This window comes from Ixodes scapularis, unplaced genomic scaffold (assembly GCF_016920785.2).
Source record: "Ixodes scapularis isolate PalLabHiFi unplaced genomic scaffold, ASM1692078v2 PGA_scaffold13__105_contigs__length_92229423, whole genome shotgun sequence".
Taxonomy (NCBI): Eukaryota; Metazoa; Arthropoda; class Arachnida; order Ixodida; family Ixodidae; genus Ixodes; species Ixodes scapularis.
Window position 1 is genome coordinate 54,200,666 of NW_024609839.1, and position 13,432 is coordinate 54,214,097.

At 41.3% G+C, this 13,432-nt stretch overlaps 1 protein-coding gene across 1 annotated transcript in view; it reads right to left on the reverse strand.

Moving 5' to 3' along the window:
• Positions 1-13,226, reverse strand: part of LOC8035835 (gamma-aminobutyric acid receptor subunit beta) — a 246,812-nt gene extending 233,586 nt beyond the window's left edge. Inside the window, exons 1-2 of the mRNA XM_042289637.1 lie at positions 13,139-13,226; positions 12,870-12,993 (exon numbers count right to left, since the gene is read on the reverse strand). Of these exons, the coding sequence (XP_042145571.1) occupies positions 12,870-12,993; positions 13,139-13,226 (212 nt within the window). The remainder of the gene's footprint in view (positions 1-12,869; positions 12,994-13,138) is intronic.
• Positions 13,227-13,432: the final 206 nt, after the last annotated feature.

Consider the following 13,432-nt stretch of genomic DNA (forward strand, 5'->3'; position numbering starts at 1 on the left):
GGTCGGCTCATCTCCGCAGAGCACATGGCTACGCCTAGCTTATGCAGGGAATAAAAAAGTGGTGTTTTCAGTGTCTCCGTAAATGTTCTTCCAATTTGAATTCATAAAAAAAATCTCCGAAATTATATTCCGCCATGTAAGATAAGTGTCATGGTGGTGCTTCGCGAGCTCCTGCAGATCAAAAAGTGTGTATTATTTCCAACTGATGAACTTCGAAATATGGCCTCCTTGTCATTAAGCATAATGTCTTGTTATCCTAGCCGAGTGTTAAATAAAAATTAAAAAAAAAAACAATTCTCTACAGTGTTCTTGAAAAAAAAGCAGGAAAAAAGCATACATATTTGTTCCCTTATATGCCTTTTTTTTGTGAGTACCACGCGTAACAAAACAAGAAACAGCAACTTTGTTGCAATTCAGTTAAGCCGAGAAGATATACACTCTCGCTTAATGAGAAAATAAATTAAGTTTCGCGAAACTAATTTCAGCGTTCATCTCACAAAAGAAGCCTAATCTTCCTTTCCTTGCAGCTGCGCCCGTCTCGAGATAGAGCGCGTCGATTAAATGTCACAAGTTAAAATGATAGGAAACGGATAGAAAATCAGAAGTTCGCGCATTCGTTAACGTAATCAAATATCCGTTTCATGCAGAACCAATCTCGCCGTTACCAAACCATCCTTGTCGGCTTACTTTTAATCCGACTTACTCGATACCCCTTGGAAAAAATCACCCCCCACCCCCGCCCCAGAGGAAACGAATGTAATTTTAAGCTCGTTAGTGGCGCCACCTCACTTCGTCTTAAAAAGATACAGTTTAAAAAGCGACAAGGGGTTTTTCAGTGCGAAACCTGTTTTATTAAGAATGTCGCGAACCCTTGCAGGTTCGCGAAATTCTCGATTAGCTTCGAATTTTGCTCACTTAGCACGCAAAGTTCGCCAAAAGTGCGACTAAAGTTAGATTTTTGAGCAAATGAGCGGAAATAAAGAACCAGCTGACGCAACCTGGCGGAAGAAAATAAGAAACTAGCCAAATTTTTAGATTACATGTTTGATTTTGTATTGCCTACAAATCAGAAATACTTTTCTCAGATTGGAAAGAAAGTGCTATGCAGACTATATTTCACAACATTTGAAATTTTTCGGTACACATTGAGCGACACCATTAATGCCCCAACGTCCCATTCCTAAAAAAAAAAATTGTTTTTCTTTTTAACACTTGTTTTAGCAATATCCCAAACTGCGTTGTGAAAGTAAAAAAAAATGCAGAGTAGGGCGTGAGAAGGTAAAGGAGAGGGTAGTAATTTCGAGTTTTAGTTTTCATTATAGATGACGCAAGATACCACCCGTAACAAAAAGCACAGCCTTAACAACTATCCCTTGATTCATCCATCCATTCATCCATCCATCGTCACAAAATTTTGCCAACGTTTCAAAGGTTCGCCGAACCATTCGAAACTCCCGAACTTTCATCAAATTTCAGGATCGATAAAAGTTCGCGAAATACCCAGTCTTAATCGCGCCCTCGCCAGCACGATAGGTACTGTGAGGTGGAGACTACGGGGACGCCCGTGTGTGCCGCAGTGCGGCGCTGCTCCCAGATTTTTTTTTTTTTTTTTGTTCATAGGGCGGACGGAGCTATTTATAACACGCTCACCCTTGTCTGATATATTGCACCTGTTTATCACGTTCCACGAAAGTGGGAGAGAAAGATAACCGGGGGGGGGGGGGGGGGGTGCACAACTGACGTTTTCGTGCCGTCGAACGCTCCCTCCGTTTCATCCTGTTTATGAAATATTCGCCAGCGACGGTGTTGAGTTTCGTTCGATTTTTATTTTCCGGGAATTTAATATAGATTCCACGTATCCGCGTCCTCCCCGTTTCTCCGGTTACTTCCGACAAACCTGCGCTCGTAATTGCTTGTTATCGAGTTTCAAGTTTAGAAACGTAGTTTACTCGATCGTTGTTTTTTCGTTGTTGTGCTTGAGTGGCGCGACTGGCAGCCATTAAAATACACTAGATGTAGGCAAATCGATGTGCGAACGTAATTATTATTTTTATTAATATTAATTTTATTGTTATTATTATCCTTGTCATTTTGTCTGTTGTAAGACTCTAGATAAAACATTCGGGGACTTTTGCCGTTGATGCTGTTTTTATTTCTGCTGAATATAAAGATGTCGCTGTCTTTTTATGCACACATCTCTTCAATGATTGTATTGCCGATGTGCAACTTTACGTCATTTTAAAAGTGTTTGTTTGTTGTCGTAAGTTTTTATCGGTTAATCATTTACCCCTTCCTGTGTGTTAGGTATAGATAGTGTTTGGGTGTGCTAGTACTAAGACAGAAAGGTCGTTCCTAGGCATTAAATCAAATCGATTCTTGATTTGTTTGTTTGTTTGTTTATTTATTTTTGACACAACTGTCAGGGAGGTTGGGGCAAAAGGCGAAAACGAATCACCTGACTAGCTCCCAACCCCCGTTACAGCACTCAGCAGCAGGGCACAGGAAATGAATCAAAAACAGCATAAATCTAAAATAAAAAAAAAACATCTGAGAAGATAAAAATATGACACTCAAAAAATGTACAATCTATTTTGATGTGAACTATACTAGGAATACACACTAGGCACATTGAAGTATACCGTAAGGTATTTTTTGAAAAGAAACCTGGGCGCTATTGTCTGGGCTAATTCGAATACACAATAATTTCTGTTAAGAAGATCGGGTATCTGGTAGGATATTTTTTGTGTACCGTAATTAGTTCTTATTTTAGGTTTTGAAAACTGCTGGTGTCTCAAATTGTAATTTGTTTGCTTAAATAAATATGTTTCGTAAAATATTGCGGGATTCGTGTTTATTTGAGTATGAACTGAAATTGCTATTAATATTATTATTACTAACTTCTTATCAAATGGTAAAATTACCTCTAAGATTTCTTCCTGTTTTTTTTTTCTGCGGAGATATTCGGCTTGTTAAAGTACGTTAACAAATGAATCAAATGTAAAAAAAAAAAATAATCATAATAACTTCACGTTTTGTTTTATTTTACGATGGACAACGGCAGAGGTTACAAGCCATCCCAGCCCTGCGAACATCTCACATGATTACGCGCTCCTATGTCACGCGATATTCAGGAGGTACGAGATTCATGTAAAATACGCACGGGCATTGGTCTGGCTCCCATGGCTCGGAGCGACTGCTTCGATCGATCATAAGTTCAAACGAAGTATTGAACCACCCTTGCCGCTCGTCTCAACACAGTTATAAAGGCGCCAAATTCATTTTTATCGGCAACACATCATGACGAAAATCACCGGATTGTGGGAAAGTAGCCTCGGCATGCTAGCCGGACACAAACAGATACTGACACACAGACGACCAAACATGGTAAAGCTATTGGCCGATCGGTTTCAGTTGCAACGGATATCGCCATTTCGGTGCATTCGAAACCTTCGAAGATTCAAAAGGGTCGTTCTCAACGAATCGCTCCAAGATGGCATTGAAGCATGAATGTACTGAAAGTGTTACACGACAATATAAGCGTCGTTGGCTGTGTGCATGCAATAAATGTATCAATCATACGTATCTTCATTTAACTCTTAATATGGTATTGATTGTCTTGCGTATTTGAAAACGGGGAAACATTTTTTTTTCTTGAAAGCCGCCAAGCGACGACAATGCATGTGGTGGCGGTACGAAGGTATGTGCTTGTTTCGTCATTGTGGTATCCAAGAAGCGTCTTTAAAAAGCAACCTGCCACCGGAAATTGTGATCGGTGTCGCCAAGAAGGGAGAGGTCACTAAGAGACAACACTTTCCATGAAAAATAATGGCAACCATACGGGGATATTGGCGCCACTTTCACCAAGATCCAGTGACTTTAATTAGGCCTATCATACTATAAAAGGTGTACTTTCGATTGCAATAACTAAAATAAATGAAACAAGATAACGTTGCTGCATATCGCAAAAAAAAAAAAAAGTATGTCACCTTGACCCGTGCAGCGGATCGTAAAATATGCTTTCGCGTTCCGATGTGTTATGTGTACTTTATGTATCCGATGAAGTGGGGAATAACTCTGCAGCGATTCCCACGGCATTTTTCTTCCCGTGCTAAATTTAACAGGAGAACTCAAAGGTTCAAAGTTACGTAACTGCATTTTACGTAACGCCTGAAGTTGAAACTTATGTTATGAACCTATTCTACGCAAACAATAAAAAACGCGCCGAGCTTCTAGTTTAGTGCTGATAAACGTGTGCTCTCAACTTAATGTTTTGAAAAGTCAAGTTTACAACACACGTTTATTTTATATTAGAATATTGAGACACTTAAAAAAAGACAAATATAAAGCATATGGTTGAGGGAACCTAAAGAAGATAATAGCTTCTCAAACAAAGCGCAATAGTCGTTCGCCCTTACACCAACCACCTCGTGCGTTTTGGATTAAATTGCGCCGAGTGACGCTTTTAGACTGCAATATGCTGCACTCGTATCATCGAATGATATAAGCTTCAGGTTGACAGTAAATCAATGGCCGCAGCGCATCCCCCTCGTATAAAGTTCAAACAAGATTTACATGTTATTGATTCCTACTACGTGCACGCGAATTTACATCAACAGAAAAAAAAATCAATCGAATCGAGCCTCCTTTTCCCCTTCCCATGAGAAATAAAAACTCTCAAAAAACTATATCACAAAAAAATGTAAATGAGCCAATAATGGTTGTTGTAGTAAAAAGCAAAAGACTGTAACTGTTCATATTACTTTTAATTATTATTTTTACTTTCAGAAAAAAAATGGCTACACGGAAATATCTGCGACAAAGTTTCTCGTTGTAAAGGCGTCAAAAATCTTTGTTTTGGATATATGATTTTATTACCGAAGTAACAGGAGGAATAAAATAAAGTGGTGACTCGTTACGTTTAGCATATTATGCGGCTTTTATTTATCTTCAAGCTGTTCGTTCAATCGAGTAAGCGACACTTTTCGATTCCGTACAATGGAGGCAGCGATGAAAGCGCTCTTTAAATATTTTGCGTTAAGTAGCTACGAGCGGAAGGCTCTAATTTTGCGAGGGCAGCAAACGTTTAGAACGTGGGCATTGAACTTGCAATGCACACGCCGCCAGAGGGGGAAATACACCGGAGTGTTTGCGACGTACGAGTGTGATTTTAGGATCATAGATTTAGAGGATGTGCAAAGCAAATGGTATCGTACTGGCTAAAACGGATCATGTGCCCCATTTTTTATGACGTCGCAAATGTTCCTGCTTATCTGAACCATTTTAGGGTGACTGGCAGCATGAGAAGGGCAGCGAGGAGTTTCAGTTGTCCCCGCCACAAGCGCGCTCTTCCTATCTTCGATCACGCTATGGAGTCTCGCGAATTTCGCGCGCGCACGCGCAGTCGAATTCAGGAAAAAAGCGCGTGCTGGATGCCGTGCGTTCGGAAGAGATGCCCATGCCGTTCTTACCTCTTCATTAAGCATACCGGTGGGACATACCATTGCAAAGTAGTACCGGTGTTTCAATTTACGTAAAAAAGTGTCACTGTTTTTTGGAAGATTTTTTGATTCATTGTCTTCGTTAAATTGATCACACTCTCTTCTTGCAATTTTCTATAGACATTTTAATCAAAATACCGCATTTACGATTAATTTGCAAATTTTCATTTTATAGACCACCATCGTTTCTCCGAAAGAAACAAAGCCTAGTTGTATTTTAGATACACCACCCAATATTTGAAATATATATATTCATCTAGCTTGACAACTCTTCAGCGATAATATTAAAATGTGTTTTCTGTTTAATTTAGCCCAAGAAATTTTAAACTGAAGCCGTGGTAATACTTTGAATTTTCTATTTACGCACTTCACGAATCTCGTTCACTGCAGCGTTGTGGATTCGCCACTCCGGAATTGGAATGATTTCGGTATCATTCCTAACTTTCGCGACCCCGGAATGGAATTAATAGGGAATGGAATTAGACGCCTTTTGCCCGGAATGAGGTGGGAATGAAATGGGCTCGATTCTTAACCGAGCTGTGTCGATTTTCATCTCGGCTCTACGGGCTGATGGCGCAAGTGGTTAGCGCATGCTAAATGCGCTCTTGAAACAGCATCATCGCACTGGAGGTGATTAACACCCTCATTGTCTCACTGGCTTATGCTCCTTCAAGAATGAAAATGGCGCGTCCTAAGTGCAGCAACTAAACCTCAATAGTTCTAGACGAATAAGGGTTCGTTCCTGGCGCCGCGAGGCGTGACAAAGCGGCTTATAATCGAGCGCGATTAGCACATAGCTTTTAACCGGGCTGTCGAACCGAACCGAAAACCGGAGTAAAACCGTTAATTTTTAACTGAACGGAAACAAAACACTAACCGAAAACAAAATATGTGATATTTATCCGAACTGGGACGGATCCGTATCTTAATCTCGTGTGGTGGTTACCGATTCATTGGAAACGGTTTGGCGTAATGGAATGTGAGCCGCGCCTTATTGTGGGTGGCGGCGCGAAGTCAATTAAATATTCGTGACGGTGGGGTCAGCGGCTCAGTTTTGGTTCAACGAACGGCTGCGACGACATAGACACAGCTCAATAATAATGCCACAAATAGGTGTATTTCGCAGCGATGTACAGCGCGAGTTGGCGTTGGTAAGTCGGCGTGGAGGCGTACACTTGTATACGTTGTTTTATCTTACAATGGACCGCAAAGGAGGCTACGAGCCCCAGAAGCCAATCCTTAGCTCAGAGGGCGTCACGTGTCCTTCCAGTTGGGCGGAGTGATGCGGGGAGCGCGAAGTCACAAGACAAGCTAGGAGTTACGTATTGGCCCCTGTAGCTTGTAGCGTCCATCGCGGTTTGTCGCAAAATGAAACTGAGTACTACTGTCTATGCCGAGAGGCTAAAGATTTATTCGCGTGCGTAGGTGTGTACGTTCTTTTCTTGCTTCTAAGCAATATCCCTCAAGGAAGAATACGAAAAACATAAACGAGAATTTAAACACAAAACGTTAACGGCTGTCGGAGCGTTTGTTGCCCGGTGGCGAAATCTGGAGGCACGAAGAGGCGTAGCCGCGACGAGTGTGACACTGTGGCGTCGGTCGCCGGAACGCCTGTTGCTCAGAGCCCTGTACGCTGCTTGAAGTAATTCTGTGTGTTTATGCTTAAGTAAAAGTAGCGTTCCGGCTCGAACGACTCAGTCTTCAATTCAGTCGCTCGAGCAACTCGTTCGCTCGTGCGGTATGGGTGCCATGTCGATCTGGATAAGCATCGTACCGGCGTGTGGTCGTGCATCAGTACTGCGTGATACCCGTTAAAGACCCCACGCCAGCAGTTGTACTGCTAGCAGCCATATTCTGGCAGGCCAAACTCCTGCTGTCTAAATTTTTTTTCGACTTATTTGCTTTCTGCGGGGTGTTTCCAAGTATGGTGCGCGCTGCCATCACGGTGTCACTGCGCGTGCTGTCTGATTAAATTCACATGTGAGTACTCTACTTTGGTACTGTTTCCAAGCACTTGTATGACCACGCAACTTATATTGAACGGTGTTGCGTTAAAAATTCAAGATCAAAAACGAAAAATAAATTTGTTTTGCTCTCCTTGTTTCCGCAGCACGGCTTCTGATTACCTAATTCTTTTTTTAATAGAGATGACGCCGTGTTCAGCTAACATTTCTTCTTAACGACTGAAAGCTGTGGACTTTCTTTTTTGTTAAGAACCGGTTTAAACTGGTTCGCGCTTAATAGAACCGCTAACCGAACAGTTATTTCAAAAGCATCACTGAACCAGAACTGAACCGAAACAAAATTTAATGCAATAGAGCCCGAGTCCAACAGAAAAACTTACCGGTTCAACTCCCTGCTTTTTACCCAACCGATCCTCTATAGTATTTGCATGGAACGCGAATAAAAAATTGTACTTAATATGTTAAGAAATTGCAAGAATCGTACAGCAACCGTAAACGTTTACGCTTTAAGTCAGGTTCTATAATAGGCTGCTGCACTCCCTTGTGCTGGCGCCGTATACTGGTTGCTCTTTGTCAACGGTGCTTGGTCTTCCCGCACTACGTGTAGATTTTGGGCAGGTATACGCGGCGCCGTTTCTAACAGCGCACTAGCGGTGCTGTTCTGCACGTATTGAAAGTAGAGAGCAAGTTAGTTTCTTCTTGGGCCACACACAACAAACTAGACCATTTTTGAGGCCTTAAAAAACTAACAACACGCTAATCATATATCTGTTGAGGGTATACTGCCCGATTTCGAAGAAAATGGGTGCTTTTAACTGTTAGCGTATGTTGCGTTTAGCAAGCCTTCTACGCTTAATCGCACGATCGATGTCTGCAGTGACACCAAGTGTCATAAAGCGCCTGTGCGACCTCCCTTTGGCTTTGCAAAATGAATGCTTTGAGGAAGCTTTTTCACACTTTCGCCTCCGTCTACGCGCTTAATGACGTCAAAAGCTTTATGCTTCTTTTTTTAGTAACACAATGTGGCTGTCAATTACCCTTTCTCAGATGTAGGCATTAAAGGAACGAAATGGTGGAATTCCGCCATTCCAGGAGTGGGAATGGGACCAGTAACGCATTCGAACTCACCCGTTTGTAAAACGTTACTGCCGAATATTCCTGAGAGCCCCGCCCCCCTGTGTATACAAAATGCCCATGGAATGTTGCGGTATTTTAATAAAGCTAACATGGTTTCATATTATACCCTCCGGAACTCTTTTTTTTTAGAATTTAATTGAACTCAATGTTAACTTAAGAACAGTGGGGAAGATCTAGGCGGTAAATAAAAACACTTTTTTTTTTTACCCGATCTAAGTAGGTATACCGGATTCCATGAATTCGATGTCGAGGTTTAACGCTTGAAATAAAAATATCTAAAAATAAAAAATAAAGAAATGAAGGCAAGATTGACTAACCTATCAATATCTGATAAAGTCATTAAAAGGATATTTGAATACGGACCTGAGAAATATATTTCAGCCAACTTTTTCATTAAATTTTTTTTAAACTTTCTCATAATATTCAGCAGTTACATTCTTTAATTGATCTACGAGAGCCAGTCGATGAGAAGGTGTGGTCGGAGGTAATGAGTGTTTCGTTTGCTTCCATCTTCAACACGAAAACTCTTGATATATGATTAGGCTACTATCTGTTCATTACAAGTGTACGTCGCTCAGGGATGTTTCATCTGCTGCAGTTTTCTTTCTAACCAAGCAGCTTTTCAGGTCGGCCGCAACTAACAAAATCAAAGAATTAAAAAAATGAAAATATTCCAGTTCTACTTTGCAACTTTCATTTAATCCCTTGGTGTACAAATGTTGTCCTCTAATTGGTAAACAAGATTTTAAGGCCAAGAAAATAATGATTATTACTTAATTTTTAAATGATTGTCCCATTGTATTACATTTGGTTTGACGCAAACATCTTGAACTTACGGACTCACTTTCTTGGAATACTGAATATGGATTGTGATAAATATTTGTATGAACACAAAGACAAAGTGTACCAAAGGTATTATTGTCAAAAAAGCCTTTTCAATTTCATTCATGATCGTCATTACAACCTTTAATCACGTAGAAACCTGACAGAATACTTCGAGATTCTTACAAAGTATTGAAGCGTGTTTTTCCCCTTCAACTAACTTCAACTTTCTCTAACTTTGCAGATTTTCAAAACTTAAGGTGTGTACACACTGGTCTTAGTTTGAATGTGCAGTAGCAGTATAAATGTTCCTGAAACGGGTTTATCTAGAGTCACGTCCTATGTTTTAAAGGCCTAAGGATATTTTTTTTATATTGATCTGCCGAACTGATTTATTTTTTACATACGTGTTTTGGCAGGCCAGTGCATAATGTGCTGCGAAATAAATTACTGCATCAACCAAACACTCCTTGAAGGGTATAGTTCGGCTTTCAGAATGGTGGTAGTGACTGGCTAAAGTTAACAAATAATAAAGTGCAAATTAATTACTTGTATAAAAAAGGCCTTCTTCCCCCTTTAAGTACGCACAGGTGATCGGATCAGTTTCCTAAGTTTGGTGGTGTAAATATCAAGGTATCCTCCAAAAAGTTTGATAAGAGATGAAACAATCATAATAAGTTAATTTTTAGAATGCACATAAATTTATTGTCAATATCGGATGTCGCCTGAGGATAACTTCTATAATGCTTAGTAAACTGGCAAAATATTTATTTGACCGGAATTACGATGCAGCGCTGCAACCTGAAATCCCCTTAAAAATTACTCAATGACTCAGCTTGACTGACTTCAACTCTAGGCAGTCCAGTACTTTTTTTTTTCTAGTACAATGAAACTTCGAGAGTCTATGCTAAGATAATAAACAGAGATCTAATTCACGTCCAGTGCGCACGATGGGTTCCTGGATACGTCGTAGATGCTAACAGTCACGCCATCGTGAGAAGCTCACGTTTTTATGCTTCCGCACGTTGTTGCTGGTCGCCTGAACTCTTCATAAAAAAATGAACGCCACTCCTGTCGCACTAACATGCTGAAGCAATCTACCGGATAAAATTTATCACTGACAGTGATGTTTACATAAACTCAGTATTTACTGTTTTGCCATGACAAATTCGAGTAACGCTTATTGTTTGCTACCCTTTGACTCCAAAGTGCACTCAGAGTAGTGTCTGCCTTATTTTAGTTTCTCTTTGCCATCGATTTTGTTGAGCTTTGTTTCTTTAACTTTGCCTCCTAAGAAAATGCTTTCCAAATATGGGCCGTAAGTCTCGATGAATTAATCATTGAAAGAATCCAGAAATTAAAGATAAGATGAAAATAGCTTCTCACTTCAACGAAAAACACAAGGAAAGCGACTGGTGAAGAACCCATAACGACAACGTTGAGACTGCGGTAAACTAAGAATAAAAAAGAAATCAAACGATAATGAGTTCGCAAGAATTGTGTGCAAGAAGTAGGTGTTTAAAGCAGCGTAACATTCGTGCCCTGTGAAGGATGCATTGCCACCGACTCCGTCTTAGAAAGAGAAATCAAGTTTTAGGGAGCGTTTTGGCTACTTGTTTCATATTCCTGACAACTCACCTAAATGGTGCACAGCTACAGCCGTTTTCTTACAAGGAAAAGCCAACTTTACAAAGTGTTATTTTCCTGAGAATCTCGACCAACGCCTGCAAAGCGTGCTCCGCCACCGGCATCATGGAATAGGGGGGAAGCCAGCTTTAGGAAGTGTTGGGGGTGATTTTTTGGAAATCGTTGCAAAGTCCTGCAAAGGGTGCACTGGCACCAACAGAAATTGATAAAGGGCCGGCAATGTTAAAAGCAATGCGGTTACTTTAAGAAAAATTATGACATACTTTTTTAAACGATGCGCAGCCACACACCTTATGTGACTGAGGAAAGTTTGCGTAAGGAAGTGTTGTGATTCCTGCAGAGGGATGCCTGACAACTTCCTGTAAAGCGTGCACCACCGCTAAAAGAAGCTAATAGAGGAAAAGCCAGCTTTAGGGTGCTGTCGGGTTACTCTTTTGGCATTTCTGATTTACTTCTGTTAAGAGCCCACCGCCACCGACATCACTGATAGTGCGAAAGAAAAATTTAGGAAGTTTTCTAGTTAGTTTCTTGGTATTCTTGTCTTCTGTTGAGAGTGCACCATCTATGATGACGTGATCTGGTAGAAGAAACGCCAATTTTAGGGAGCTTTGTGGTTACTGCTCCTGGATTCCTGATCATTTCATAGATAGGGCGAACCGCCACTGATTAACGACTCGAGGGAAAGCCAACTTTAGGGACCGTTGAGGTAACTGTCCTGGAATACGAACCCACTCCTGTAAAGAGTGCACCGCCAATCAATATTTTTTTTATTGAAAGGAACTATCCTTTAGAGGAACGTAGTTGCACATCCTGTGCTTAAAAATTAGAGAAAAAAAATATTTGCTTTTAATACGATGACATCGAATTGCTTCCAATGCCAAAGTCAGTTTTTTCCTTTATTTTGCGTGCGCCACTATAGGCCCATTTGGTAGCCGTCGCACTAAATGCACTGACCCGAAGGTGGCACAGTGCTACGTCATGAGCACTGAAAAATACTATACTGTACTTAATTTCGCAGTTTAAGTCCAGACGCAGCCAACGCAACGAGCTGGTGGGTCCATTCACACAACTCCAAGAGCGCATACTCATGGTGTTCGTCCTGTTTCTGTGCGTGCTCTATAATCACTGAATAAATCATAACAGAAAAGGCCTAGTGACATGCGCTTTTGGAGGTGTTTGCTCGGTCTCATTAGCTCGCAGCATCGGCTGTGTCTGGACTTAAGCTGAAAGCAAGTACAGCAGAGCAGCACGAACAAATTAAATACCAGCAAGTTTTATGTTTCACAGTAAAGCAAAATGTAAGCAGGAGCCTTGCTGTTCTCAATGATTACCCATACTGTCCCATGGCGTCGGAGTGCGTCACTTATATAAGCGCACTCACAGAAACACTACATAAGAACAAAATTCATGATACTAGTTGGATATTTCATCCAGTGAAGTTTAATTATTGACACGATACAATGATCGAATCAGACACGTTGGTGAGTGAAGGTTGCATGCAGATATTTCTTGTACTTATTAGGGTGAACATTATTTATGCAACCCCGGTTTCGCACAGACCTCTCTCGATTGGGGAAGCCAACTTAGAGTGGGAAGTGGCGTGACCAGTGTTTCTAAAACTGTATATTGAGCTCGTGCCGAAACTGATTTTATGCATACATTATGTTCTGATTGCTGACACTGTTATTGTTAATGCAACTTGTCTGTACTGATAATTTCTCCATTCGTACCAAATCTTCACCGGGAAATGTAGTATAAGTGAATCAACAAATACAGAAGGAAACAAAATGCTGGAACTCACCCCGGCTGGAGGGCGGTTGACGAATCCCGGGGTCCAAAGGCGATAGCAATGGCCACGAAGAGTACGAAGGACCAGCAACTGAACGCCATCGCTTTTGTCTTGTATTTTCTTTCTCTCTCTCTCTCTTCAAACCGTCAGCTCCTCTGCGTGCAACTTGGCTGTGTGCAAGAAATGCTGCTCTTCTCCGAAAAAGGCGCGTGTGCTCAAGTTGGAAGGTCCCTCGCGTGCGGCTTGCGCAAGTTTGGTTTTTGTTGGGTGCGCCTATCTGCCAGAGACGGTGAAGCCGCTGCTGCTCAGCGTGCGGTTTGGAGGATTGGCAATCAAGACACCTTCAGCGACCGGGCTGGACGTAAACATCTGCGGTGGTTGTTTGTGGCTTCTCTCTTCTTGCGAGTTGCGCGGCTTGATTTTTTTATTAGAAATGCAGCACGGTTTCGCAAGCACGAAAGCCAGTGAGTGTAACGACCAGAATTCTTCGAGAAAACGGTGAGGATGAAATGGAGGTGGGTGTGTGTTTTTTTTTTTTTCAGACAGTAGGGAAGAAGGGACCTCGGTTGGCTGGC